Source organism: Rutilus rutilus (assembly GCF_951802725.1).
Source record: "Rutilus rutilus genome assembly, chromosome: 19".
NCBI classification, from domain to species: domain Eukaryota; kingdom Metazoa; phylum Chordata; class Actinopteri; order Cypriniformes; family Leuciscidae; genus Rutilus; species Rutilus rutilus.
The window spans coordinates 13,109,868-13,122,529 of NC_140232.1; the positions used below are offsets into that span (position 1 = coordinate 13,109,868).

At 36.3% G+C, this 12,662-nt stretch overlaps 1 protein-coding gene across 1 annotated transcript; it reads left to right on the forward strand.

Annotated features, from left to right (window-relative positions):
* The first annotated feature begins 2,515 nt into the window (after positions 1 to 2,515).
* Positions 2,516 to 4,674, forward strand: LOC311277953 (H-2 class II histocompatibility antigen, E-S beta chain-like). The gene is made up of 6 exons (XM_084388458.1): positions 2,516 to 2,627; positions 2,892 to 3,164; positions 3,491 to 3,772; positions 3,948 to 4,061; positions 4,164 to 4,191; positions 4,273 to 4,674. The coding sequence occupies exons 1-5, from the start codon at positions 2,558 to 2,560 to the stop codon at positions 4,187 to 4,189; spliced, it is 765 nt and encodes a 254-aa protein (XP_084244584.1). The 5' UTR covers positions 2,516 to 2,557; the 3' UTR covers positions 4,190 to 4,191; positions 4,273 to 4,674.
* Positions 4,675 to 12,662: the final 7,988 nt, after the last annotated feature.

A 12,662-nucleotide genomic window follows, 5' to 3' on the forward strand; every position in this document is an offset into this window, starting at 1 on the left:
CTTTACATTAAGAAATATGATACGTCTGTGTAATTGGGTCCCTAATTTTTTATAAAACATGTGGCACTTTATTTTACAGTCCTGCACATACTATTATAGTAATAATACTAACTGGGTAATAACTAGGTACTAACCCTGAACCTACCCCATTTTTTAAGATTTTTTAAAGGGCATTAGTGCCTTTATTGGATAGTGTGATGTGGCTGAGTTTCCCACATTTTTATCAAAATAGCGGAAAACTAAAAGCATGTTCATGCATTATTACAATACAATTCTGGAGAAGTTATTCATAATCTGGAACAGTATTATAAAGTGAAAATATTGGTAAGCAATGAGCAATAAATAAGGTTGTGTTAACACAAATATGAATGAATGAATTAATGAACGAATGAAGCATTTATATAGCGCTTTCATACTGTACACCAAAAGTGCTTTACAATCATGTCGGGTTCTCTCCTCAACCACCACCAGTGTGCAGCATCCACTTGGATGATGCAACGGCAGCCACAATACAACAGCGCCAGTGCACTCACCACACACCAGCGTATAGGTGGAGAGAGGAGAGAGAGAGTGATAGAGCCAATTCAGTGGATGGGGATTATTAGGAGGCCATGATTGGTAAGGGCCATTGGAGGGAATGTGGCCAGGACACCGGGGTTACATCTCTACTCTTTACGAGAAGTGCCATGGGATTTTTAATGACCACAGAGAGTCAGGACCTCGGTTTTTAGTATAGTGTTATAGTATAGACCTTGTTATAGTATAGTGTCCCCGTCACTATACTGGGGTGTTAGGACCCACACAGACAACATGGTGAGCATCTCACTAACACCTCTTCCAGCAGGAACCTATAGTTTTTCCAGAAGGTCTCCCATCCAGGTACTAACCAGACTCAGCCCTGCTTAGCTTCAGTGGGCAACCAGTCTTGGGAGGTGATATGGCTGATAATGTGGAAAAGAATTCTTTGTGAAAACAATTAATAAAGCATTCACACAAATCTGAGGGAATAATTATAACAATCTGATATAGCATTCTAAAGTGAAAAAAATGGTAACCCATTAGTAATTAATACCATTAATACACAAATCTGAAATAACTGTATTTTGGAACAGTGTTTTAAGATCAAAACTCCAACACATAATGACTGTATGAAACCACTAACCAAATGTAATGGCTAAGATAAATATAGTAACAATGTTGGCTAAGGATGATGATGATCCCTTTTGGAGAAAAAGGCTACATCTTTGGACTGTAGTAAATCCACCAACTGCAAGTTGCATCATGTTCGTGATCATCATCATCATTATCAAGAAGTAGATAAAGAAGAAATGACAAAGTCCTGCTCGATATCTTTTTGTGTATGATTATTAATGAGTAGTTAATTCATTGTTATATTTCCTGAACCTGTATTAATTAACATTTTGTAGTAGTTCTTCAGGAGGCACAACAAAATAGTTATTGATTAGCTAACTGTTACTTACCACAATAATCAAATACTATTAGTTAGCACATCTTATTTATTAGTTAAAAGTAGTGATCTCAGTGTTAATGTAGCATGATGGCATCTGTCCATCATGGCCTCCTAATCATCCCCATATACTGATTGGCTTCATCACTCTGTCTCCTCTCCACCATTAAGCTGGTGTGTGGTGGGCGTTCTGGCGCAATATGGCTGCCGTCGCATCATCCAGGTGGATGCTACCATAGATATCATATAATAAAGGCTAGATGTCTCGTGCGCGCTGCTGGCCAATGGAGGTCGACGTCCGCACAATCAGCCTGATTGTATCACCCATACCTTCACATTATCATAGAGACAAAGGCCCAGCTGTACTTTGAGAAGTGACAAAAGGTTAATGTCAGACACCTGGATTGCTTGACTTAATCTTCTTTGAATCTCATCATCTATGCCTCAAAATGGAAAACACTGAGAACAGAACATTCTCAGTTTAAATACTATTGTATTGGAACCTAAATTAAACATTTAATAAATTTGTAACACTACAGAACCCAGGCAGTCAATTTATGATCTATTGATCTGTTTTCACACAAAGGTTTATTCAGTTATACTGAAACATTTCCATTGACATCCATTCAAAAATGGATCTTGTCTTCTTACCAGTTTAACACCGCATTAAATTTTGTTCTGCAAACAGTAGAGGTTTCCCCTAGGGAACAGGCTCTGACTAAACAGCTCATGAATAAAATAGAAAACATGATTGGTTTTGGAAAAAGATTTGTTGTAGCAGTTGTATTGTCACGGTGCATAATCTTAGTGTGCTATTACTGATGAAAAATATATAGATCATTTGTCTAGTAAGGATTATGAGTTTTTACACACTACAGCTTTTGTTTAATTTAGTCATTAAATAATGTAACAATTGTTCAGATTGATAAGGAAACAGTGTTTGTGTTTTTAAATGAAAGCAGGATACTACCTAGCAACACTTGACACTTACACATGCAGTGACTGATTGGCCAGTCATCTTAGATAGCACCTCAAGAACATGAACACAAAGCACTGGCAGCATTCAGCTGGAAATCAGTGTGAGTGAAAATGTCACTGCTAAAGCTCTTCAGTTGTCATCTCATATTCACACTGTCTGTGTTCACTCTAGCAGAAAGTGGTAAGTAAAATAAGAGGTATTGAAATTATAGAATTAAATATCAACAATAATTACATTCATTTCAGAAGTAAAAGTAAAATTATTTACATTATATTGCAACATTTCCTTAAGAAGGGTGACTCGTTGGACTCTATCTAAAGTAGATATTCCTTGAAAAGTACTTTTTGAAAAGGCTGATGTACTGAATCAACGTTCTTCTCTTTCTATATTGATTACATAATTATTTGACAAAACCAAATGTTCTGCTTCTGCATTCTTTTTCAGCTAATGAATATTACACAACACGTTGGTTAAGATGCATCTCCAGCTCCCCTGATCTCAGTGATATGGTGTATATTGATAGTCATTATTTTAATAAATATCTATTGACACAGTTCAACAGCACTCTGGGTAAGTTTGTGGGGTTTAGTGAGTATGGAATGAGAAATGCAGAGTTCTGGAACAATGGCAGCTTTCTGCAGAGAGAGAGAGCTGGTGTTGATACATTCTGCAAACCTAGTGCTCAACTCTTTGACTCGACTGTCCGTGATAAAGCAGGTAAGTGGCACAAGACTCTTCTCTGATCTTTACTCTCACACATATAACTCTTGCTTTTAACATTGCTGTTATTTTTACAGAAGCATATTTGCTAATATTAAATATGAAAAATGTTTTAATATCAGCATGGCATTTTTTATTTTTATTTTTTTTAGATGAAAGGTATGCATTTCATGTAAAAATAATTAATATTTCTAGGGCTTCTTTAGTAAGTGTTTCTTTTGTTAAATCTCCAGCCACCTTCACCCCCCCCCCCCCCCTTCACCCCCACACGTATGAGACATGCATTGGAAACTGTGTTTAGGATGTTACTCTTCTTGATTCAGTGAAACCAAAGGTTAAGCTCAGTTCAGTGACGCAGGCTGGTGGCAATCATCCAGCTGTACTGATGTGCAGCGCATATGAATTTTATCCTCAACACATCAAAGTGTCCTGGCTGAGAGATGGAAAAGAGGTGACCTCAGATGTGACCTCCACAATGGAGATGGCTGATGGAGACTGGTACTACCAGATTCACTCTGAACTGGAATACACTCCTAAATCTGGAGAGAAGATCTCCTGTGTGGTGGAGCACGCCAGCTTCAATAAACCCATGATTTATGACTGGGGTAAGATGAAATACTCACCTACAGTACTCTCATATTAGTATTACATTTGTGAATGGTATATTTGGACACGCCAATGTAGGATCAAATAGAAAATATGAAATAGTCCTCTTATTACAGAAACACACATATACAGTATTTGTAAATATTGTATTAATGTAAAGTGATGTGTGTACAGACCCCTCTCTTCCCGAGTCTGAGAGGAATAAAATTGCTATTGGATCCTCTGGTCTGGTGCTAGGAATCGTATTAGCAGCTGCTGGACTCATTTACTACAAGAAGAAATCATCAGGTCAGTTTAGATTTAAATCATTCAGATTGATATTAGTGTGTGTACATCATTCCTGTACATGCATATTTATTTTTCAAGATGTATTTATTTTTGCTTTGACAGGGAGGATCCTTGTACCTAATGAATGATGGTAGGTTTCTCATTGTGTATTTGATAACTCAGACTCAGGTGTCAAACTCAGTCACATGATTAATAATTATTCAAATTTCAGATCCTCATACTGACTGCAAGTGGACTAATAATGGAGCATTCACCCTTTATGTAACTATCATACACAATACTAATTCTAACAATCCTTGATGTTTCATTTCTAAACATTTAAAATAACAATGACATAAATACAGCATCAAATCTGATACTTATTTGTCAATGAACTTTACATGAAGATCATTTTTGAGCATCTTACACTATGCAATGTTGGCAGTGATTTAAAATGATTTGTGAAATATAGAAATAATAAAGATAATTTTTTTTAAGTTTATCTCATGTTCACAGTAATGTACATAGAAGCAAATACTTGATAATGTTGAAATGGAAACTCATAAGGTCTAAGTCTTTATTGTTACTGAATTAATTATACCTGTACAAACAAATAAAGCATCTGAAGAGCATATTTACTCCTCTTTCTTTATTTTAAAAAAAAATGATTAGAAGTGAATGTAAACGTACATGTAATTGATCTTTGAAGGAATGGCATATTGAGAAAACTATATGAGGCTCTTCATTTCTGCTTTTATTTCTCAAAATGTTGAGAAGAACATTGTCTTGATTTTAATGTACATTTCAGCCATAAATAAATGTTGCTTCAAAAATTGTAGAGAGATAAAAAAAAAAAAAAAAAAAACTTGCTATGATTAATGAGAAGTTAAAAGATGAGATTAGTATTTGGCTGATAAGAGGTAATCACTGAAATTAGTCTTCATCTCATGTGAGTGTACATAATTATAAACATTTGAAAACTGATGTAAACTTAATGTAAAATGAAATAATGCTGAGAAATGTTTCTGAGTGCATCATTAAATTCATTAAGCTGCCAAGTTCCAGTAGAGGTCTATTTAGGATTCAGTTGGTTCATAGTACTGTTCTTTTCCATAATTGGTTTGTCATAAGAAGCAGGTTTAACATCAGTCCTGAGTTCTGATATTGCAAAAAAATAAAATAAAACAAAAATTAAAATTAAAATTCATGAATACACGAAAACATCTGATAATACAAAAAAGAAAAAGAAAAAAAGTAAAGTTATGTAATAATTTCTCATTATAAACATATTTTTTTTAAATAGATTTTTTTTTTTAAACATAAATCATTTCAGGCGCAAATGCTATATTTTCTTCCATCTTTACTTACATATTTCTTCCATATAACTAAGATTAAACTAAGACTCTCTTTTTTCTCAACATGCAGTGGTTTAAATAGGTTAGAAGAATAATCTTTTTTTCCATAAACAAATTTCATAAAGGTCCTGACAGTGTGAAAAAGTTGTTACATGTAGTTACTATAGTAATAACTAGAAATTATGCATAATTACATGCAACCCTAAACCAAACCAAACCCTAATCCTAACCCTATAGTAAGTACATGTAGTTAATTAGCATTACTCAGTAGGCTACTTAAATGTATAATTACAGTGTAACAACAACACAAAATAAAGTGTAACCAAAGTTATTCACTAAATAATTTTAAGTTAAACATGATGGAAATATTTCTTCAAAATGAAAAACCCATTTACAGTTTTTGTCAGCTAATACATTTCTCCAAATCCATGCACTCACAGACAATGAAACAGGCTCCTAACTTTGAGGAACAATTCAATTTCACAGCATGATGAAACACTGTATTCTTTTAAAATATTTATTTAAAATAAATTATAAATAGCATCATATAATTTCTAGAATCACCCCCTTGTCTCTAGTCTGAATCAGGAAAGATCATTGCTTCTACTACACAATACACAGGAAATGTTACAGTACTGTAGTTCTGGCCTATAGTGAGTGAAGCCCTTGAACTTCACAGACTCCAAGTATTGTCATAATAAGCCACCTCCATTGGCAGGGAAAGGATTTGCTTATGAGTTTCTGTCATAAACCTTCCATTTTCCAGTTCAACGTGCCTTTCCTCCCTCTCCTTTTTTTAGCACTTTCTATAGAAAAATGTATGTTGTATAAAGAGCATGCTAATTTGATGTCAAGGTACAAGCTAACATGTCTGTTCAAAACAAAATCTAGCCTGAGAAAAATCTAAAGTGTGGCCAATGTTCATTAAATGGACAACACAATAATGTTTTGTGGGAAAAGCTGGATAGTTTTCCAAATTGGTTTATAATTGATCAAGTTAGTTTTTACATATTGAACTAGTGAATATTTATCTATGAAGTTAATACTAAATTTATATTTATTTATACTGTGTTGTTTGTTGCTGTTACAGTTTTTAGAACATATTATGAAGGCATGCCAAACCAAAATGAGAATTTCTTCCACATGATTAAGGAAATTTGGTTGGCACTGTCATTTGAGGAAATGGGAAATATCACAGATCTAAATACGTTATGCAGGTTTGAATGTGTATACAGATACCATTGAGATTTGGGGACTTTATCTTCCACCCCGGATGTCTCTCTAATCGGACAAAACCATTTCAGGTCTAGAAGTCTCTACCAATGAACCGATGAGTTGAATCAGGTGTCTGATTGGGGAGACATTCAAAATGTGCAGAGCTGGGATTACTCCAGGACTAGGGTTGGGAACCATTAATCTACAGTATATCACAGTTGCAGAGGACTGTTTCCAGGTGTCAGCCCACAGCATAATGTATCCTTGGTTATACACTGAATTAGAAAGGTGTACCTACTGAAGTGATAACTGAGTGTTCAATTCAATTGTGACACAGATCTGCATTTTAATGACCTTGCAGCTTTAACTTAAGAGTTTTGTTGTAACATATATACATTTATATAATTTATTCCTTGATCTTCTTTTAGTCTAAATATTGTCTAATTTTAAGACAGTTTAAATCTAACATTGGTTATTTCAATTATGTTTATTTCCCCTCCCTTTTCTAAATTACCAACTTCAATTTACCTAGAAACAGATGATATTTTTTTCTAACACAGTAGCTGGTTGAAGTGATTCTCCACTTTCTTCAAACTGGGCTGCGTTTCCCAAAAGCATTGTAAGCCTAAGTAGATCGTAAAAACGATCGTACGACTGATCTTAATAAGCATCGTAACTTAAGTAGCACTTAAAAATCATCGTAGATCTACGAGTGCTCTGGAGTAATCGTAAATCCCCAAGTGCATCGTAAGAAGACAGAGTTATGAGGTCACCTCCAGGACAACCGGCAGATTTAACTTCAAATGCAATGTTATTATAATATAATGTTTTGATTGTACTTTATTGTACACTTTATTAGGCCTACTCTTTTTTATTTATTTTTGTTAAATTAATGTATAAATTAAATAATTAAAAAGGTCAGAAAACAAAACAAAAAATATAAATAATTTAATCTAATCATTTTAATCAAAATTAAATGAATGAATAAATAAATAAATAAAAGATGTAATATGCTTCAAAGACTGGGAAAAATAGGGATGAACAAAAACAAATCTGTCAATGACTTGCTGACATGCACGAAAACCATAGACTGTAAAAAAATATGGACGTAGTGTCCGTGACGTCACCCGTAGGTTTCTGAAGAGCATTTTTGAAGCCTAAAGTGGGCGGAGCCGGCCGTCGCCATCTTGGCCTTGCGTCACTCCCGGATAACAGAAAATAGGCAAACAGGCGGGGCGTGAGTGGAGCTGAGGAGCCTGGCCTGGCTATCTGAAATCACCTAGCTCGACGTGATCGAGTTAGCTGATGATGTAAAGCCAATTAAACGTTCCTATTTTTGCCCTTCGAAATATTATAATAGTTAAAAGACATGGCTACAAGTGAGACTGTGTATTACTTCGAGAGTGTTTGTGTGTGACAGTGATTTATGTGCATACATGTCCGTCACTCTTTCATGGTCCGTCAGCGCGGCATCGCTCAAGTTCGTAGTGAGCTTATTCAGTCCATTTTAAATTCTGATTTTGGCCGTCTCTCAAATGGGTTAAACCATAGATATATTGCCTTTGAAGTGCAAGTAAATGCGCTAGAAAATCCGCGCTCATTCATGTGCATTTATTGCATGGACGGAGAAAGCGCCGACGCCTGCAGGATTTCATCTGACGGTATATAAACATATTATAATCCATCTGTTCCGTGAGAGCAGAACGAACGAGTATTTATTGACGTTTTAAATTTGAAAACCCCCAAAAGCAACGAAATTGTCAGACATCCATTAGTGCAGGTTCGCGGAGGAAAACAACTGAAATACAGCGCTGGTTGTTTTCTCGAACGATAACGACGGAATCCAAAAACGTGGGCTTTGTATCCAAGTATTAAATTGTATGAAATAATCCCGAAAAAAAGCACAAACACTGCAGAGATGGCAAGTTCAGCAGCAACATTTGCTGAGGTGAAGTGACGGCTAGTAACAGCAGACAAACGGCTAGCACTGACAGCGGCAATCCATCTGTCACTCAAGTGGCCACTGGCCACACCCTTAAATTTAAATATTAATCAACTAAACGGACGAGTTATAAAATAATTCACCCCCCTCACAGTTGTTATGAAGGGCAAAATTAGCTGTATAGACCAAAGCCACATAGAGATCCAGGCTGTAAACATATTTTTTTCTGCTGTAAAGTTGGTAATTTTAACATGAGGGAGATACAGATTTGACTCACTTCTGCAGCCAGGCCAAGCGGCCAGTCAATGAATTGCAGTTTAACTCACTTCCGTGTTGGTTTCAAGAGAGAGACGGGGAGGTTGCCGCTTGACGAAAACCAGCCATGTATTAGGCATTTCTTGGTTGGCCATCATTGGTCCCACCACCTGTTTTATTAAATGTTGTCCTCTGCAGAGCCCTTTTCCTTTTAACAAGGCTGGCAAAGTCCTGCCACTTCTTCCTGACCTCCTTCCTGATCTTTTAATGCCCCTAGTTTGCAGTCAGTTTTCTAGCAAAATCCTCCCAGATTTTTTGTTTTTGTTTATTTGTATGACTTCCCTTAAACCTGCTGAAAATAATATGTTTATTTTTTATTTTATATATATATATATTTTTTTTTTGGTTCAGCCATTAGCTTTGTGCTTTTATAGATTATTGGACTCGTGGAAAATGCACATCAGGTGAAAACAGTTAGGTTAAACATTTAAAATTGCAAGCATGTGCTGCAATTACAAGCCATTCTACAAGGTGACATTTCAGCACTTGACAAACGGACAGCGACTCTTAAGTAGCACTTAAAGCACAGCTGCGTGCGATCGTGCTAAGTGCATTTTTGTGAAACGCACGTGAAATGAACACGAACACGTTCGTAAGAGAACGGGGGGGGGGGGGGGGGTGCAGCTTCCAATTTGCCAGCTGGCCCTTACCTCCAGATACCTCTGCTCTTGAGTGAGTTTCTCTAAATTGAGGGTTATTTGTGTTGTGTGTGTATTTGAGTGGATTCTGATTGATGGTGTTCATCATATTATAATGCCAGTGTAAGAGTTTTTAACGTTGAATTTCTGACTATTTATTCAACACTGACGAGAAAATAAAACTTTTCTATTTTTCTATTTATATGGCTCATGTCTTTTCACCCACTCAATTCAAACGAACCTGTGTGCCCTTAGGGCTATTTCCCTGGGGTGGCATAGTCAATCATATATTGCCATTTCTGTTAAAAGTGTGGTAAACCTTTCTCAATTCTCTTACCCTCGTACCGCAACGCTACACATGCGTGTGTGTAAACTGGATCTACGCAAAATAATTTATCTGGGCTTTCAACAAAAGGAAACTCTACAGGTCTACCAACTTGGCATTAGGCTATAGGACGTTATAAAATATACTGCGCCGGAATAGACTTTAGCCTACAGGCGAAAACACTTTTCAGACTGGATCAAGATATCCAGCTTTATGAATGTATAAATGATTGCATGAATGAGGCATTTATATAGCGCTTTCATACGTCTACTGTAGGCCTACACTTAAAAGCGCTTTACAATAATTTCAGGGAATCTCTCCTCAACCACCACCAGTGGTGGTTATATTTGAGGAAATCACGGGATCTGGCCAAATGATTGGATACAGAATGATGCACTTAAAGGGACATATCATGCTAAATCCACTTTCTTTTTTAGCCCTTAAATGCATTTTGTTGTGTATTTGGAGTGTTTAGAAGTACAGAAAAGTTTAAATTATTCTCTTCAGGTGCTTCGTTGATATCTTTATTCTGTTTTGGTCATATTTTTCAACCTGTTCCGATTTTTCTGTTCTCTATGACATTTTTTGAACTATTACGTCACAGTATTTGCAGCAGAACTGCCAAATAAGGACATTGACTTCAGGCCCAACACTTCGAGCAATCCGCCAATTTTATTTCTCGCTGCAATTCTGTAGTCCAAGCTAAAGGATGCAGAAGTTACGAGAGGGTAAGTTAAAATGTTCGGTTGTTGGATGTAGTAACCCACACGCTTCATTACACCATCTAATGTAGACGAACTGCCGCGCTTGTGACAGGGCGCATGTTTAACTGAAAGAACGACCAGAGAGAGAGACCCATCTCTCTCTTCGGAGCCAGGCAAAAGTGTAAACAAGACTTCACCGTCTCCAAACGCTGTCTTGCTCTCTCTCCCTCGCACATATTAATCAAAATAAATCGACACGGTGGTAAAAGGTCGGAAGACCAAAGTTTCATGTGTAAATACAGTAACACACCATTGCGATACATCCATATGAAGACGTTGTTCTGCAGGTTCGTCGTCTTCATTTTCATCTCGCTCCGGCTCCGACTCTGGCTCGAACATGTAAGGCTGGCTGGACAAGTCTTCCGTTGTTGACATTTTGTTAATAACGTGTGAATAAAAAGTTTTTGTGCCGCTAGATAATCGTATCTCTGCTATCAAACTACAAAAATGGCCGAACGGGGTGGAGTTGAACCGAGTGTCACCTCTGCAACCTGGAGAGGGGGCGGGGTATGAAGTGTCTCAATTGTAGAGACTGCAGCAAAACGAGTTGCTCTCAGACGCACGTCAGAAAAGGGGTAGAAAAGGGGCCTGTGGAGCTATAATAATGAGGAATTCAGACCCAAGCATTGCAGTTCCGCTTAATATAGACTACACATGTATGATTTATATGTAAAAAGGAACGATTTAAAAGCATGATATGTCTCCTTTAAAATGTATCCAGTATGGTGAAGAGGGAGACAGTGCGGTTACTGTTAAGTGTTCTCGACCCAGATAGTGTTGCCTGTTATAGACGAGCACGAAAACACGTCAAAAACACTGACACATAAAGTTTCGACCAAATTGTAAACCTACTCCGGCGGGGAGTCTGTGTGCTCGTATAGGCAAAGCCATGGTAATGCATGTTGTATGTAAGTATACATAATATCGACCAATTAGTGTTTTTCTACCACGGAAAGAGGTCAATATAACAGCAGGAGAACAATTATGTCACATAACATTACATTTACCTCAGGAAAGCCATTTAATGACCATAGCATATTGAATAGAAAAAATAGCTAGAGGAGATTTTGCTGAGCACTATATTACATATTTATTATATTTTTACTTATGTCATTAAATAATTTATTATAACAAAAACTGCATTATATTTAATTTAATTTGTTATTTTTAACCTTTAATAATACCAGCAGATTGGGCCCTCTATGTTTACAGCATTAGGTGATATAATTTTTTTAAATACAATTTAAAATAAACATGTATCCAAATTAGTCAATATTGAATCAAAATCGGAATCAAATCACAAGAATGGAATTGAAATCTTGACATTTTTGTCAAGCAATAATAAAAACTGTATCCTACCAGTCATTGTACAATGTAAACATTGTAAACCCCCCCCCCCCCCACAAAAAAAATCTCACTCCAAGCTAAACTCATAAGTTGCCAGACCTGTGAAAGCCCAGATAAAAGTAAAAAGCTACTATTTTGTGTAGATCCATGTCCGAGGCAGTTTGACTTCACAAGCGCATTTCTTTACACACACACACACACACACACACACACACACACACACAATTCAGAATTGGAAACACGCCCTCTGCGCCAGTGGATGCGCGCCGTTATGAATGCACACACATGTAACTTCTTCTGCGGAAGACTGTATTATCATAATGTTTCGACTTTAATCTCAAAATATTTCGACTTTAATCTCAAAATATTTCGACTTTAATCTCAAAATATTTCGACTTTATTCTCGAAATACTAGAATTATTTATTTATTTCTAACGATAAAAAAAAAAAAAAAAAAAACTCTCCCGTTTCAGGGCTTCCGTAGTAAATAAAGTAAAGAAAAATAAAATCTCCATGACTATTTTTCCACTCTGTTGGCCTAAAAACTAAACAGCTAGAACTAAACAGATTTTGTTCCTGCTGCCGTTAATAAATCTGGTGTTCATAGTTGGCTGCAAGTTTGTTGTTGTGTCCAATATAATTTTTAACTCCCCCATCCTTCAACAACAGCCTCTGGAAAGTCTGCATTATGTGATATATAGGATCATAAAACAATCCATGC